The sequence below is a fragment of the Rhopilema esculentum genome, chromosome 6 (genome assembly GCF_057945365.1).
Source record: "Rhopilema esculentum isolate cy_ngs chromosome 6, ASM5794536v1, whole genome shotgun sequence".
Lineage (NCBI taxonomy): Eukaryota > Metazoa > Cnidaria > Scyphozoa > Rhizostomeae > Rhizostomatidae > Rhopilema > Rhopilema esculentum.
Window position 1 is genome coordinate 3,914,914 of NC_142820.1, and position 12,054 is coordinate 3,926,967.

General features: G+C 37.1%; 1 protein-coding gene across 1 annotated transcript in view; it reads left to right on the plus strand.

Annotated features, from left to right (window-relative positions):
• The window catches only part of LOC135685981 (uncharacterized), a 42,912-nt gene that overhangs the window by 3,261 nt on the left and 27,597 nt on the right, over positions 1–12,054 (plus strand). Inside the window, exons 2-5 of the mRNA XM_065202106.2 lie at positions 4,011–4,113; positions 5,899–5,928; positions 6,911–6,952; positions 9,851–10,386. Coding sequence (XP_065058178.2) covers positions 4,011–4,113; positions 5,899–5,928; positions 6,911–6,952; positions 9,851–10,386 — 711 coding nt within the window. The remainder of the gene's footprint in view (positions 1–4,010; positions 4,114–5,898; positions 5,929–6,910; positions 6,953–9,850; positions 10,387–12,054) is intronic.

The window sequence follows — 12,054 nt, forward strand, 5'->3', positions numbered from 1 at the left end:
TTTTTAGCCAGCTTGACTCTTTTTCAAAATCTGATTTCATCATCTTATCAGGTCTTGTCTAGTGTCTGTTTTTGTATTTGGGTGCACAGGGACCTTTTAGACAGCTTTGAGGAACAGTTGCATGTTTGTTGACAATTAATCTTGATAACTTCCTTTTGTTGAGCATTCAGCAGTAATAGACTATTTGATTAAGTGGATTAGTTCTGATTGCACTTTGCACAAAATTTGAATTTTTTTAGTTATAGTCATTGATTATTTTCCAACACATTTTGGCAAAATTTACTCGTTTTGATTTTAGTTTAATGTGACCTTTATAATAGTTTAAATTTAATAAGAAAGCTAGATTGCAGATAAACATTTTATGGATGTTGATAATTTCAGATGCTTCAATTCTTTCATGTCCTAGCTTTTACTGGCTGATTAATGTATTATATCTAGTGAATTTGTCTTGAAAGAAATATTTCAATTTATTTGACCTAGTGTTTTCATCTATGGTTGTTCAAAGGTCCCAGTTAATGATGTTGGTTTTATTTTGATTGAGCATAGGAACCTGTAGAAGTTGTAGTCATTCTGAAATATAATTGCTAAAAGTAGGAAGTGCAGGTTTTATTATTGCAGAGGGTTAGAAAATCCCTTTCTAAAATTCCACAGAAATAATTGGAAGGCTGTGAAAAGTTAACTTTACTGACAAATATGTTGAATGAAGACAATTCAGTGGCAATGCTAAATACTGTCAGATATTGCAAACAAATGATGATTTTGCCAATTTATTTAAGATTTGACTTGCACAAAAGACTAAAGGGTGCTCCATCTGCTACATCCCCATCACCCGTATACACCCCTGCATGCTACACCCTTTTTGATATTTTGAAGTGTTACCATTGACATTGTTTTTGTATATACAAATAAATATTTTATTGTTTTCAGTGCAGTTACCCCCCCCCCCCCCCCCCCACTTTTTAATCAGGCAAGATGAATTTGGTTATATGGAATAGGAAATTAGGTTGTATTGTTTCAAAAAAGTATATTGTGTAAGTTAGTTTTTTCCTCCAACAAAGATATTTGATCAACATAACTTTTTAATTCAAAAACCAAACAAACAGCTTTTTAGCCACCAAGTTAAGCCTTTTCTTCAAGAAATATTAATAATATCTTACTATACTATACTATCATACCCTATAATCTCTGCAGTGTTTATCATGGCTATGAATGCTAAAATACTGTATTTCTGCTATAGAATGTTTTATAGATAGTGGCGTAAGTATGACATAATTGATTTATTGTTTATTTTTCCATGTTGAATCAATTGATCGACGCGAATGTGATATTGTTTTGTTTATGCGATGCGTGTAAAATGATATGACGTTCTGTACCTTATAGGCTGTTTTGTTACGAAAATAAATTGTCTGACCGCTACAATCCGATAATGTTGACAAAAGGCAAGATAAAAGCCAAAGGTTTTCTGCAATTTTCCTTGCATGGTACTGCGATAAAACACGGCACGAGAAGCAGCAGATGTTAAGAATTGCAAGGGTTTTATTGAGACCTATACACGACTGGTAAATAAGGTCTGGAGACGTTTCAGGAATAAGCCGCAGACGGACTCACTGCGGTTTTGTCTTAATAATCCTCGAGCAATGGATGTAATGGATGGGAATCTGTCTAAGGGTTTTGGCTTAAAACGACCACTGAAACGTAAAACAGAATCCGACTAAATATGTTCTGATACCGACTGTGTCAGAATACTTGCTATTCTTTCTAGCAAACGTACTGTTGTCTACCTGACACAAATGATCAATTTTTCACTGCCACGAAATTCATCATTTCGTTTAAATAGAATCGCCTAGGTTGGTGAGCGACTTCCTCAGCTGATATTCCGCCACCGATGACTCTTAAGTTTAACAAAACGCTGTGGTTATTGCTCCGGCACCGGAACTTTTTACGTTACGGCTATTCATCCGGCATGCACGCGTATTAACTATTTTCGCACGAGAAACACTCTGACGTCTGCGCACACCCAGCAATTTTGTTTTCAATTTTCACGGATCCTGTGAGCGATGTCATGCAAACGAAGTTAATGTTGGTCCCTTGTGTAATTTAACATTACTTACAAGTTTATTTGAAAATGGAAATCTCTTATGGGCTGGTTCCGTGAACCAATACAATCGTGTCTGGCCGGCAGTTGAGTTTCTGGCCGGCAGTTGAGTTTCTGGCAGTGCTCCGTGCAGGCTTGTAAATCTGGAAAATTCTCGCAAGCCGGCAAATTAAAATCATTCCAAACAACGTAAATTTTAGATCACAGATTCTTTGAGAGAATTTTCGTGGAGTATTCAAACACAAGCTTGAAGAATTAAAAAAATTATTGTTTGGAATAGCCAATAGGAATACATCTCTAGTCAGAACGTAATGAGCTGTGGATGCACAGCGAGCCTCTAAGCGGAGAAGAGGTGACGAAGAATTGAAAAAAATATTGATTTGCCCTTGTTCCAGGACCTTCTATGCGTGTTCGTGAGCCAATACTTGATACCTCCCGGATGAATAGCCAGAATGTAATAAGATCCGATGCCGGAACAATAACCACGGCTTAACAAAAAACACTCTTGAACCCTCTTACTTATTTGTTCAGTCACTGTTGTTTGTACAGATTTATACTGATTTATCAATGAATCCGTTGTTTGTTATTAATGTAAATTGCATCTTAATGCAAATCAGTGGGTTCCCAAAATTCTTATTCCAAAATCTCGGAGTCACGAAGGCTGCATATGATGTTTTTCAGTTTAATGAAGTAGCAAAGCAAAGAGAGAAGATACCAGTCTATTTTGTTTTTGCGCGTGGGCTTGCAGATGCATGATTTCAGACTCTATGAGAATTGCAAGGACCTCAAGATTTTTCTGATAAAGTTGTTTTTTCAAATATAGTCCTCATAAATAATACAGACAGACGTAGGTGTTAGTGTAGACCGTGGGCCTAGTAATTTGTTGTTATGCGATACATCGTACTGAAAGGAAGAAACAAAGAAACCAGCACCCGTCGCTTTTTATTCTGTTGACTGAATTATCTGAGAATAGGAATTATAGGAGAAGCTGTGGCGTATATACAAATTGGAAACCCTTGAATTTTCAGTTATTTGCAGTATCACACTTTCAATGCTACTTACCGTAGATCCTCGGATTGCCCCCCCCCCTTGAATATGCCCCCACCCTAGAACTACAAATTGTCAATAAGCCCCATTGCTATCGTAAATTCTCGAATTGGACCCCTCAATTTGATGATTTTTGGCATTTGAGGTTGCCTATGTCGTTTAATTGAATTACCACAACAAATTCATACTTTTGGTTGTAATTAATTTAATGCTCATAAAGAAGTCTTTTTATAATATCTCTTTAATGTCTGCAATAATTTGCCCTCCCTCGTTTAAGCCCCCGCCCCTCAAATAAGCCCTCATCCAACAATATCAAAAATAAATAAGCCCCCAGGGGTACAGCCCCCAGTTTTTACTTTTAATCTTTATTTAAATGCATGGCCCCCTGTCGGTGATTCGTGTTCTTTTTCTGTTAACAAATCCTTATCCTCCTTTGATTATAATATTGACCTTCGGAAGCTTCATATCAAAGCGGAAATAAAGGACTACATGTTAGATCGGGACCAGGAAGTAATTCCTTGGATGAAGCTTGAAAGAGACGATTATCTTTATGACCGTTGGTTTCACAACACACTCAGTTTAGCTTCCAAACTGTTATACAAAAGAACGTGAAACTGAAACGCGTGGTAACGTTATTGGAATATGTGGTGCAACACTTAAATGAATTGTGCTTGTGTAGGACCCTGGCTGTTTTATGTTTTCCGTGTCACGGCAAAGGGAATTAAGCACTGTCACTATCCTGTTGTCTGCGTGCATTTGTTTTAAGCTTTACTGTCCTAAAATTTGGGATTAAGCTTTCTATTAATCTCTTACCGACAAGAATCAAATGAAAATCACTTAGCTAAAACATTTTCTCTTTCTTTAACAGTAAAGATAACGAGCGAGTTAAGATGAAGGAAGAAGCAAAAAAGAAACGCGCACAGATAGCAAGGGCAGCCAAATTACCTCATGTACAGCGCAACGAAAGCAAGGTAAGTTTAAAAGGTTTATCGTCTGCCATTGATGGTATTTATCATGTTAACATTTTCCCGTCTGTTTTCTTCAGAAAACCAATTGCAAATTTACGTGGTGTAAGATCGTTGAGGATGCCAGTAAGATTTTGCCAGAAATCGCAACAGGAAATCATCTACCTCTTGCCATCCTCATATCAAATATGTTATAAAATGTTTGCTTTTTTTAAAGCCATTTTCAAGTTCTGTACCGGCAAGAAACTGTTCATATCTTCATAATGTTATTCAGTACCTTTTTGTGCAAATCACCCTTTTCACTTCACCACCATGATTTTTCAGCGGGTTGTTTGTGGTTTGGAGGATGTCCTAGCTGTTGATATTTTGCTAAATTTGTATGTTGTTGTTGTTGCTGTCGTTGTTGTTGTTGTTGTTGTTGCTGTAATGAGACATTTTCACTAGCGCTTAAAATCAATTTACAGTTTAAAAAATGGCTTAAACCATCTGTGAATCAATATAAGCCAATCCATGAGCGTGTGAGTGGAATCGCGCTCACTGGTTGGTCAATTTTTTATCGAAAGTTGACTTATGCTCCTTTAGTATCTGTCGCCTGCCTTTAATATCTGTGTTGTTCTGTTTTCTCGCGTAACAAAGGTTTGCGACTTTTCATCGGGTAGTTAGGAGATGAAATGCTGTCGAATAAATTTGCAAGGGTCTCGGGGTGTTGTAAGGCCCATACAAAGGTGCATGATGCAGGCCATGTTTCAGAAGATTACCAATTTTAGGCATTGAAGTCTTCCCAAGACGCGTTTAGTGATAGCGTTTGGATATATTTTCCAAAGTCTCTGTGACCCATTTTTCCTAGAATTGAAGAATTGTCTTATAGATGCAGTTCTATCTTTTTTCAAAATTCCCATTTTTCCTACAATCTTGACAATGTGTCGCTAGTGAATTCGAAGAAAGCGGTACAAGATGGTGTTTCTTCACTTTTTATCAAGCTGATAGTTCGAAAAACGACCAGTTTATTTTTTTGCTAAAGGTAGGTGCGTCCGCACCAATGAACACCCTCTAGTTACGCTTCTCAGATCTCTTAAACATTTGCGATTCTGGTTGCATGTAAGACTTTCTCCTGTACACACGTTCTCTTTTTTTGTCAGTCTTTTCTTACTTTTTACCCCTTACCACACAAGATGCAGCCTTCGATCAGACTGGTTTAAAGTGAACACGGGCAACTCTTCAATTTGTTGGACTACCTACCAATACCTTTCCTGGCTTTACTCATGCAGGGGTTCTTCACCGTCATGTGTTGCCTCTAAACCCGCTCCCAGGCCCTGGCACGCCATATCACTTAATAGCTTGAAGGGCTCGTTATTAGAGCCGATAAAAGACCTTGACAGCATGAATTCTATGCTTTTTGAAACATAGTTGTTTATGAAATGTATACGTATTGCATCCCCATAAAGTAATTCGTATCTTTGTCTGTTGTTTATAAATTCTTACTTTGTTACTTAGGAGTTGCACCTTAGCACTAAACACCCTTATTCGTTTTCAGATTAAAGAGTAATTTGAATTATGATCCAACTAGTCCAAATATCTTTGCATCTCAGTTGACTATTTACCTGTTTCTGTAGAATTCACCCCAGTTTCAATAGCTATAAGTACCAACTTTTACCTTTTAACCGTAATATGATGCAGATTTGATTTTGCCGTATGGTTTTATGATATTTGGGAGACATTCTTGAAATTTTGCCAAACTTTATAAAATTTACCTTTGCATATTTTCTTAAACAGATTTTAATTTGTTTTCAGTTTGGCGATCTTGGATTTGTATCCGTCAAGGTAATGCTTTCTCTTTGGCTCTTTCTCTTCGCTCTTGGCGATCTTTTTCTTTTAAAACAAAGCCTAGTGAATTATAGGATATTCTTTGTAAGGCGTTCCTATCGTGTAGGAACGTTGATTTGCCGCATTATTGCAAACCTTGGTTTGGAACAGCTCAATTGTCATTGAATTGCACCTTTCCTATTACAGTTGTCAATTACCGAAATAAGCTTAGCTACCCCTAAGAAGTACCTGCAATTTAGGACAGAGCCGTCGAGATAAAATCTTTAGAAAAATTGTATATAGTTTATCCCTGGTTGAAAGACTGGACGTTTGCATTTTAATGGAAGAAATATTTGTGACATTGAGACATTGAGCTGGGGAGAGTATTACAGTCCTTTGGGTGAATTATTGTTGGTTTAACATGGGGATCTGTTATTAGATAAGGTAAAGTTTGTATTTTATTATAGAATGCACAGTGTAATTAGCTTTTTGCAGTTTGTGAAAAACTCATAAAATATCAGTAAAATTTAGCAAAAATATCGACATAACAAATTTTGAATGCAACAGTATACCAGAGCTAGAAGTTTCAACTGAAACAGTAAATGCTTTATAAGTGTTTTTGGAGCAAAAAGCATTACAAAGCCAGTACAAAAACATTATGACCAACTATTCTATAAAATCTTGCTTTTCATGAATTGATTAAGCTATAAAGCTATGCATCACAATTTAGGGATTTTGCGTTTGATCCCATATTTCAGCGTTTCTACGTCAATGTTATGTTTTTATGCTTTAATGCTGTTACCACTTATCAGTAATTTTCACTTTTTTGTTAACAAAGCAGATTCAAGTCTAGTAAAGCGTGTTTTTAAACATGAAAATTGACTATGAAATGTAAGCATGTTATTTTAAAACCCATCCAACTGTCAAGTTATTTTTCCAAAATTATGTTGCTTGTCCTTGAAGGTTTTTTCAGTTTCTAAAAGTGCCTTTTTCAATCCAGGTTGACCCAGACTCTGATGATGCTTGGTCAATTTGTTTAAAGGTTTGTTTACGGTTTTTGTGTTCCTCTAATCATATTGAAGATGCGATCTTTGCGTAGATCCTTTTGATATAGAGTCCATGTGAGGTTCCTTGAATTGCACTCATCTGATCTTCTCAGGGTCAGGCCGATTCAAGTGGGCTTCAAGCGTGCCCATCATCTCTCTAGTGTTTTCAGTGTTGTTAATGTCGAAGTGGTGAAAATCTGGAAAAAAATTGTTTCTATTTTCCCTGGCTCAAGTGCTAGAGATTTCGTTGCTTGTATTGCTTCTCTTATTTTGTTTTTTTTATTTCTCTTAAGCGAGGTTTTTTTTGAGGATTTTCGTTCGTGTGTGCTCTTGTTGGCTGTTTAATGATGAATGTTGCTTGGGGCACATTTGCTTAATTCAAGGTTAAAGGCATTTCAGGTCACATCTTGTTTAACCAGTATGACGTCAAAACCTGACCACATTAGGTTAACAGTCACTCAGTACTGGCAATTTCTGAACAGTAAAATTTTGTTGGGAATTCGGATGTTTGCTTGTAATTTCTATAGTCATCCGTGAACAGGGGCATTTTTTTCGAAAGTGAGCAAATTTTCTACATTCTGAATAAATTTTATACAAAGTGAAATAAACTTTGTATGCGTTCGAATTAACTTGTGCCATGACAGCCTAATTAGTTAGCAAGAAATAAAGATAACAAACAGGATTAAAGCTTATTTAGACATTCAAAATAAGTCAAGACTGAATGCCTTGGCACCGTATCCTATTCGAGGGGCAAATCCTTGGAAATCCTTTTGTTTTCGTGAAAATCTCGTGCACTACTTAAAAGATTAAAGTATGCCCCGCGATGCTAATATCCCTCGGCAGTAGAAAACATTTAGCCAATTTCAGTTCTTTAGACTTCAGAAGTATGACCTAGACAACAGTAACTGTAAAACTGTATTCCCATCCACGACATGAAATTTCTATTTTTCCTAAAAGCATTATTTGGATAAAAAATTATTCCACAGGCATGCATATACCACAAACACGGGTCCATTCGTTAGACCCTATGCAAGATCGTTCTAGAAATGATAATTCGTGGCAAATTTATTTTCATACATAGCCCATGTTAGAGTGATGCTCGATATGCTCAACCCAAAGAATAAAACCAATCATAAAGCTGGATTTTGCTCCAGTTATTACACGATCTGATTGGCTATCTAGCACTTGGTCCAGCAAATTTGCTTCAACTGGAGCAAAATCCCGTGGTCTGATTGGTTTATGTGACCATGACTTGATATCTGCTGGAGCAAAATTTATGAATGCATCCGCCACAGTGAATGCATTCAGAACTGAGATGTGAGAAGGAATGCGAAGAGGGACGCGTAAGTCCGCAAGGAAGGATGCGAAACCATTAAGTAAAATTATTGTTATTAACTCTTAGTGGTGAATCGAAAGTCAAGAAAGCAATGCTTAAGTAAAAAATGTAGCTTTGAATTTCCGACTTAAGCAAATTCATTTTTATGATGATGTCTAGGCTTCTCTTGCTAGAAGACGTAAGAAAACGACTGATAATATAGCTATCGCATTTTATTGACATTCGTATGCGTAATTTCAGATGAGCTTCCTCCAAAGAGCTTTACTTACAGTGATTCAAAAATACGAGACCTTCTATTTCAATGTGTCAAATTTTTGATCGAATCTATCGAATTTGATTACATGTTTTTGGTGTTAGAATTGTGACTGTCTCTGAAATACAATTTGCTATGTAAATATTGAATGTTAACCTGATAGGTCGTGTGTCGGCTGTTGTGTTTGGTAAGGAAGTGCGCTGGGAAGGTTTAAGGGTTCTTTTTGTACTTGAACAAATTTGAAGTTGCGTCACCTTACTTTCTGTCACGGGTATGTCAGGCAAGGACCCTCACCAGAATTTCCATGCTTTTTTTAGTAAAAATAGTAATTTGTTAGTTATTCTAGCCAATCGTAAGTCCAAACTGTCATCGATTGCATGCTTGATAGTATTGAAGATGTTAGATGATTTTGTGCTCGATGACGTTTGATGATGTTTGATGATGTAGGATGATGTTTGATGATATAGGATGACGTAAGGTGACCTTAGATGTAGGACGATGTGTGGCGTTAAGTGATTTTCAGAGACGTGTGACTGTGTTTGGTACTGTTTGACGACGTATGGTGATATTTAGCAAGTTGAATGATTTGGATGATGCTTGACTCACTCAAAGAAGAACCACTCAAATAATGTCAGTAGTTGATGTAAGAGTGGATCTTCAACGATTTATGTATTTAGATAAATTTGTTTATGATGATTATGGTGATGGTTTCCTTTGTCCCCAATCTTTCGCCTGGTAGAAAAGAGACCTAAAGCTTCCTAAATGCATATACGTGTCAAAGACTGTTATGCATTCTTCTGCAAAGAGAAATATTTTTTAGTGCTTTTATATGTGCAGAAAATTAAAAATTGTACAAATTAAACATTTTGTTTGCTGCGGAAGAGTAATGACCTTTTATTTTTAAACTTCCCACACCCTCAAACTATTTGATTAGTAGCAGCTAGAAAGCTCCAGAATTAACCAATGTGCCCTTTTTTGGTAGTCATATGGTGTATTCTCCTATCAAAAAACTGTTACTGGTGGGGGAAGCTGGAAATTAAAGAATGTCTTTAATTTTCAGTCGACAACTGTTAAGTAAGCGGATACTTCAAATTCTTTGCAGGCTATCTTTTCAGTTCAGGTTTAGCTTGCTTAAAACTTGCTTAAAACGATTACTTTGCCCCCTTCCCCTATAAATTATCCAATCTCCATTTTTCTACAATTTTGCCGTCAATATGAAAGCTTCCCTTTAATCATGTTGTTATCTCTATTCCAAGTACTCCGTATTAAATCGAGCTTAATACTGTTCCATCTTGTTTGTCCTAGAATGGCCTTATTGATTACCGTGAACTGCTCTGTTCGTTTCCGACACGAGAAGATTACCGCTACCTTGGCATTGACAATGTGCCGGGTACCCCGGAAGTCAACTTATGTGCTACTGACGATTCATTCAGATTTCCAAGACAAATTCCTCGAGTGAATGGCTTCAAAAATGGTATTGTAAAAGATAATAGCTCATCGCTGACTCATCCATCTAAAAATTCTGAGAAAGAAGATGTTCCCAATTCTGACGTCACCGACAAGGATAGCAAAAGATCGAGTAAAGAAGGCCCAAGTCAGGAAATTTCGAACCAGGAGAATTTGTTATCAAAGAAGAGATCCGGTGAAGAAATGGGAGGTCTCAATTCTTCGTTAGTAATGCGAGTTAAAGATGAACCAATGAGTCCAAAAGTTGTACCTGACAATGCAACCAACGAGGAGGCACCTCCTTCTGCGCAGAGTAACGAGGATGCTGAGGCGAGACGGAGAGCTTCGTCTCAGCCAAAGGCAAAACCACCAGTGCTGAAAATGCCAGACGCTAGGTAAAACAATTGTAACACTTGATTACTTGATCATACTTGATTATACTTGATTTTGTATACTTGATTAAAGTTTGGACTTCCCGTATCATTTATCATTAGAGAGACAGTTGATGTCTCCGTATCGGCTGATGATTGCTTCGAGGGGGATGTGGCTTGGTCTTAATCCATCAATATACGATCAGCCAATCAATATACAATCAGCCAATCAATATATCAGCCAATTGTTTAGGCCAGTCAAATCACAGAACAGCTGATGTCATGTCAACATTTTATTAAAGATTTCAAAGATCGTGAATGCAACTGCAACCTTTATCAGAACTGCCTTTGATGCTCATTTTTGAATTAAGGCGATGAGTAAATATACAAGTATTTACATGAATGAATGTAGCACATTCAAGTGTCTGCTAAGCAACAACCGATTGGTTAATTTAACATACGATACGTGATACGTATTTGTAACGATAGGGTTCTTCTTATGACGGTGAAGTATCAGTTCGTTGGCTGAGCGATGGGCTAGGCCAACGGGCCTAGCCCCAAGTAGATAGCACACAAGAGATATTCGTTATCTGATGTTATCTCTATTGTCAAAACAGTAAGACTAAATTATTCTAAGTAGGATTACATTATATTAAAACACAAACAAAGGAACACTGTGAAACATCACACAACACGATGACAGTGACGCACATTTCCCGGAAAGGGAGTTACTAACACAACAGCGTGACAAACAAACATGTGACATTAACACGCAACATAATCAAAGATCTAGCTAAACATAATAATAATAATTACTGAAGAATACAAGTCCTAAAACGTTACACCATCCCCTCCCTTTTAAAATACACGATACAACCTTGAAAAGTCACTGAGTTCTTCTACGTCATAAATAAAAGTGTTTGAAGTGTCATTACGGCCCGGAGGCATAAACTGGCAAGCGAAGGTAGTGCCTACAACATCACTTTATTTGCCCAATTTCGTGATGATATCTCCAAAAAGAAATGTTTAAAAAGTCCTATTACATACGAAGGCTCTCTATAGCTCTTCCCAGCTGCAACCTCTCTCCGGCCAGCTCCCAAACAATCGGCTAATTAACGGTGACATAGTTTCTCACGAAATCTTGACTGTATCTTGTATCATCTGGAAAACGAATGCCTTTTCCGTTAGTGGAATGTCTTCTTCCAAAAAAAACAATAACCAAGCGAAATGAGCAGCAATTTGAACCCAAATCCATCGCAAAAAGTTTCTGTTTTGAAAATCAAATTAAAGCTGTGAATCAGCAGCACTCAGTGAATCCAAATCATTCTCGATAAAAATTCCATTAAAAAGTGTAAAGACCAACGCATTCCACCGCCATCCCACTCTGTCACCAAATGTAACGATAGGGTTCTTCTTATGACGGTGAAGTATCAGTTCGTTGGCTGAGCGATGGGCTAGGCCAACGGGCCTAGCCCCAAGTAGATAGCACACAAGAGATATTCGTTATCTGATGTTATCTCTATTGTCAAAACAGTAAGACTAAATTATTCTAAGTAGGATTACATTATATTAAAACACAAACAAAGGAACACTGTGAAACATCACACAACACGATGACAGTGACGCACATTTCCCGGAAAGGGAGTTACTAACACAACAGCGTGACAAACAAACATGTGACATTAACACGCA